Source organism: Ictalurus furcatus, chromosome 7, assembly GCF_023375685.1.
Source record: "Ictalurus furcatus strain D&B chromosome 7, Billie_1.0, whole genome shotgun sequence".
NCBI lineage: Eukaryota > Metazoa > Chordata > Actinopteri > Siluriformes > Ictaluridae > Ictalurus > Ictalurus furcatus.
The window spans coordinates 10,925,548-10,931,575 of NC_071261.1; the positions used below are offsets into that span (position 1 = coordinate 10,925,548).

The window sequence follows — 6,028 nt, forward strand, 5'->3', positions numbered from 1 at the left end:
TTCTTCGCATACCCCAGCATGTCAGAGCGCAGGGTCAGCCATGATGCAGTCCCAACAGTAGCAACCCGGCAGCGCTGGGGCTTGAACCCCCGACTCGCCGATCAGTAACCCAGAGCCTTAACCGCTAAGCCACCACTGCCCCCCAGGATGGCGCAGGAAGGAACAACCAGCATCCTAACATCTGATCTAACTTTATTTTGATTTTTTTATAAATAGTCACAGCATCCAGCAGTCTTGGGAGATTCTAGAGAAGTTCGATTCCCGATCACGTCACCGCGTGTAATTATCCCTGATCTCTCTGTATGGACGGAGGGGACGGATGCGGCGGTTATCATTTCCTTCCGTGCAGATTGGTACACGTCATGAGGCTCTTGGCAGGCGTGAATTGAAAATAAATTGGAATAAAAACTGGTTAAGAAGAAAAAACAAAACACAAACCCACACATCATACAAGAGCCCTAGAAAAAGAAAAGAACACGCCATTTTCAATCACACAAGATTTGCATCAGCATCTACTAGGCAAATAAATAAAGAAAAATTTTAAATCTCGATATTTACATCATTTCCTGCTCACCCTAGCAACACGGAGTAATAACGGTTGTAACACGACCGCCCTGAAAAACCGACTTTGCTTCTCTGGTGCTTGGCCCCCCGACGTCGCTTTTCCAATACAACGGTGCTTGTCGCGAAAATCAAGCACACGCTCTGAAAAAGTGACAAAAGTGATGGTGCACGATGCGGAGCATGAAGACACAAAGCATCATGCGTGCTAGACGGGCAGACCGAGAGAGAGAGAGACAGCGAGAGAGAGAGGGAAAAAGAGTGCACAGAGAGGTAGACGAGAGAGAACATAAGCTGCTTGTTCGGGGGAACTTAACTTAACGAAGACCATCCATTAGAGCTCTCTCTCTCGCGCGCTCTCACACACACACACTCGGAAGTTTAATCTCCATACGCTAATGGCGAGCTAAAGGTTCCAGAGAAACCCTCTGTCCATCTTTACCTTATCTAGTGTGCGTGTACTGATCAGGAAAAGGTGCCACAAAAAGAAGAAGGAAGAAGAAGCAGCGTGCATACTGAGCAGTTTTCCACGATGCAGAATTAGCAGGTGGCCTTGTGTTCACCGAGAGCATCCCTATCAGAGCAGCGCACACAGCGACAGCAGCCAGACCCAGCCACAGAGAGACACAGACAGTTATAGAAAAAGAGTGAGAGAGAGAGAGACAAAAAAACAAAAAACAAAAAAAAGAGAGACACATATACAGACAGAGAGAGAAGCATGAAAATGAGTGGGAGGCATGAATGAACGCAGACCTGCGGCAAGAGGCCATGAACAGGACAGATGTGTAAAATAGAGAGAGCGCGAGAGAGAGAGAGGGCGCAAGAGAGAGAGAGAGAGAGGAAATAGCTGCAGATCTCTTACCTGAAAGAAGCCAGGGGGCATGGGTCCACCAGGCATGCCATCATTAGGGGGCATGTTCCCCATTACAGGGCTGGGCGCCGCTGCTGCGCTCTGAAAGACAGAAAGCAAGACGGGTCAAAACAAACAAACAAACAACACACCAACGTTTCAAGGTTTGGAATCAAAACGTCAGACACGACGAGTTCCCGTCTTCCCGTTCATTTTGTTACCCGATCCCCGTCCTCGTCCCGGCGGTTGTTCGGATGTGATGTTAGCAACTCCCCGTTGCTCTGGACTACAGTAACCTGCGTCCGAAAATCCGCTACTGTCACCAATATTACCTCTGTGGTCGTGCCCAACAGCGCGAGCACAACCAAACCAAACCACAAGCTAGTTATTATATTCATAACGACCTGCCTACAAGTTCAGGGTTGCCAGTTTTGAACAAAACCACCATCCTGAGCGGTTTATTTTTGGACCGAGGTGATTAACAGTAACCCCCAAATCACCCCCACCCCCCTGCCTCCGGGTCACAGGAGACAGAACCGGACTGAGCCAAACACACACACACACACACACACACACACACACACACACACACACTGTGTTGTTCGATCTGTGAGAAGTGGTGCAGGAGAGCGGACTGGTTTCTAATCATGAACCAAGACGGGCAAGTGCTATATTTTGATCTTGCATTATTTATTTTTTAAAAAATTTTTTAGCTGCCTATTCTGAATAATATACAATACAGAGAACTGAAATGCTTCTATCAAAAAAAAATCTAAATAAAAGATAAAATACTCCACCGAAAAGTGTTGAGATTAATCAGAACGATGCTCTAAAACGTGAGCCCGTTTGAAGAACGTAGAAAAAAAAAAGGCAGGATAAAAGAAGAGAGGAGAAGAAAGCAGAGGAAAAGAGAACAGATTTGAGGAGACGAGAGGCGAGAAGAGAAGAAAGGATGAAAGAGATGGAGCACATGGAGGACAAGGAGCAAAGAGGAGAGAAGGAGGAAGTGAGGAAGTAGGATGTAGAAAAAAGGAGAAGAAAGAAGAGGATAAGTAAGGAGAGGAGGAGAGGGAAGGATGTAGAAATGAGAGGGAGGAGAGGGGAAGATAAGAGGAGGAGATGGAAGGAAAGAAGAAGAGAGAAGAGGAGGAGAGCGAAGGAAAGAGGACGAGAGAAGAGGACGAGAGGGAAGGAAAGAGGACAAGGGGAGAGGAGGAGAGAAGAAGAAAGAAGGATCGAGGAAAGGCGAGGAGGAGAAAGATGAAAAGAGGAGAGAAAAGGAAGGAGACAGGAAGACAGGAAAGGGGATGAGAGGACAAAAGATGAGGCGAACAAAGGAAAAGCAAGGAGAGGAGGAAAAAAAGTAGAAAACTGTTGTTGAGAAGAAATGAGAAAAGCGGAGAAAAGGGGGAAAGGAGAAGAAAGGAGAAAGGACGAGAGAAGAAAAGCAGAGGAGGAGAGAAGAAAGGAGAGGAGAGGGAGGAAAGACAGGATGAGGAGGAGGAGATTGAAAAGTATAAGCGACAGGGACGGAAAAAAAAAATTAAATAAAAAAAAACACGAGGTGAGGAGCTACATTCATTGTGTCCCACAAAAAATATATATATATAGAAGAGAGAGAGCATGTGTGTGTGTGTGTGTTCAGTCACACATAACCCTGCTCCTGCAAGCAAGACTCCGATCAGATGCAGAAACATGGATGGAGGGAGAAAGAGATATGGGGGGGTGGGGTGGGAGATTGGGGTGGGGGGTGGGGTGGTGTGTGTGTGTGGGGGGGGCTCCGTCGCCTTGTTGCCATGACAACCCCGACCTCAGCTCTCCCTCTCTAGTGCCATTAAAACCCTCAGGCCGTCAATCATCCGCTGTGTGTGTGTGTGTGTGTGTGTGTGTGTGTGTTCAGAGAGAGAGAGCGAGAGAGAGAACGAGAGAAAGAGAGAGAAAGAGAGCGCGTGAGAGAGAAAGAGAGAGAGAGCGCCGTGGCTTTTCAGAGCTCGTCGTATACCACACTGATTACTGCCATCATCTCATCAAGCCATTAAACAGCACCTCTATTCACTACGGCTCCCCTATAAAGCCTGCTCAATAACGCTTAATACACGCCGTGCGTGCAATTATAAACACGCGCGCCGCCAAAACGCAAACACACACACGGGCAACACATTCACTGCTCACTCGTGTTAACGTAAACAGATATTAGTGAACTCTTATACCACGTACACACTCTTATCGGGGGGAGGAGCTACGTAAATAATTTCTCGTAACAAACGGGTGTATCGCCTGATTCGAGGACATTCAAAACAAACAAAATAATTTTTTTTTTTTTTTAAAAAATACACAAATAAATAATAGAAGCGGCCATTAGAGGGCAACGTCATCCTGTGCGAGTGTCCAGGTCAAAATGATTCAATAAAATTACAATGGTGCAGGAAAGGATGTTTTTTTTTTTTTTTTTTTTAATAATAATGCTGCATGGGAACTAATATAAAATTACGATTATAGAATCGTCCACTAGGATTTATCGCGTCACTCCGACCGGCTTGTTTAATCATCCACAGCAACAAGCACTACACTAACATTTGTTTGGTTGTTTTTTTCTCTCTTCTTTCTTTGGTAAACACCTGGACGTGAAAGATTGAACCATATAACCGTGGAACCGGTACTGAAAAGTTACTGATTTTTTTTTTTTTGGGGGGGGGGGGGGGGGGTGTCAAAATTTCAAAAACATTTCAAAAACATTTTTTTTTTTTCCACGTTGGTAAAAAAACGTTGGTATTCCAGCGCCGAGCCTCTCAAAGGTTAGCATGTTCACCAACAGAAAGGACAATGTGCGCACACACACACACGTGAACACACACACACACACACCGAACATAAAGACAAACAATAGCACTACTGTTGAATCCAACCATGAGCGATGCCACGAGGAAGAGGTTTAAAGTGACAGTGGGTTTTTTTCCAAGCAACATCTCTACTACAAATAACTAACTAAATAAAAATAAATTACATTTAATTGGGAAAAAAAAAAAAAAAAAAAAATCATCAGGTTAGGGTAAAAGATCAACAAGAATGGCTGGAAAAAAATGTAATTAAGTTATAAAATATTTTTTTCAAAAAGTTACACCATAAATTCTTCTAAAAACACAATAGACAGACAGACAGGCAGAGAGAGACGGACGGACAGACAGACAGCGAGACAGACTGACAGACAGACAGAGACAGACAGACAGGCAGAGATTGACTGACAGGCAGGCAGACAGAGACAGACAGGCAGAGATAGACAGACTGACAGAAAGATGGACAGACATATAGACAGAGATAGACAGACAGACAGACACCCAGATAGATAAATTCTTCATCAAATTCTGCCAGCCAATTGGTTTCCTCCCATCATGTTCCTGGGTGGAATCTCCGTAAATCTCACCACTCCTGCGCCGTTTCTTTACGAACACAAAGATTCAAGTTTACAGACAAATCTAACTCGACACCTGTTTGGTTTTCTCGGTCATTATACACACATTCACCTCTAACGATCCCAAAGACAGATCCTGTGGTTCGCTAAAACGAGTCACCCTTTCTTCCTGCCTTGCCTGCTTCACTGCGTAGTCGTGGGCGGGATTAAAAACAGATAACAGCTCATCGGCAGACGCGTTTTCATAAACCCATCAAACTCAAAAAGACCCACACGGTCTCCCCACCTGAAGAGGCAGAATCCCTCCGAAATCCATCGTGTTGAACCTTCCCACGAACTCGAACAAAAAGTAGCATCCATAACGATGGACTCGCAAGTAACTGGTTCTTGGTGACGCTTCTTGGTTGTCCCGGATAAACAGTACACAAGTTTGCATTTTTAGAGGTCTTACGATTGTGTCAGAATTTACATGAATAAATAAATAAATAAATAAATAAATAAATGCGGCCTCTGACTCCACCTCCAGCTAGCTTGGTTAAAGCTAGACAAGTTGGTACTACCAGTGTTCTGATATTGTTGTGCATTTGGTTTTCTAGGATTTCGCTCCCAAACAGCTGAACCCCAAAATCTACCAAAATACCCCAATGATCACCCACCCTACACGCACCCCCCCACCCCTTCCTCAATCACGTGTTCTATAGTCTTACATTCAAATCAGCAGGAATACATGCATACACTGCCTTCTGGTAAACCGAGACTCAATCATGCGTGGGCCTTTTTTGAAACCCTTCTCACCAGCATCTAAATTGGAAATTCTGCCAGCCTCGACCAAGTGAATTTCTACCTCATCCCGATTCCCCATCTCTCTTTCACTCAAGCTCTCGAGTCTATAAAGATTAGCTGCGAAGACCTGCATGCATAATCAGGCCGCCCGAGAGGAGTGCTTGGCCTGGTCCGACTACAGCGTTCGTACGAGTGCTGCGGTCAACGTCCAGATCTATCCAGAGCGGTTTACATTTTTATCTCATCTATACATCTGAGCAGTTGAGGGTAAAGGGCCTTGCTCAAGGGCCCCAACAGTGGCACCTTCCAATTGGTAGTCCAACGTCTTAACCCCTGAGCTACCACTGGCGCAGACTTTGTAGCTGTGGAAATCGGACTAGTCCCCCCCATCCAGCCTGTAGCCTTTAGCTGGGTGGTCCAAAGGA

At 45.3% G+C, this 6,028-nt stretch overlaps 1 protein-coding gene across 7 annotated transcripts in view; it reads right to left on the minus strand.

The window, feature by feature from the left end:
• Positions 1–6,028, minus strand: part of zgc:110158 (uncharacterized protein LOC553590 homolog) — a 53,930-nt gene that overhangs the window by 15,853 nt on the left and 32,049 nt on the right. For all 7 annotated transcript variants that reach the window (XR_008386270.1, XR_008386271.1, XM_053628332.1 and 4 more), the window contains exon 5: positions 1,424–1,513. Coding sequence is in view for 5 of the 7 variants with exons in the window: in XM_053628332.1 (XP_053484307.1) it covers positions 1,424–1,513 (90 nt within the window). In the remaining 2 variants the exon portion in view is untranslated. The remainder of the gene's footprint in view (positions 1–1,423; positions 1,514–6,028) is intronic.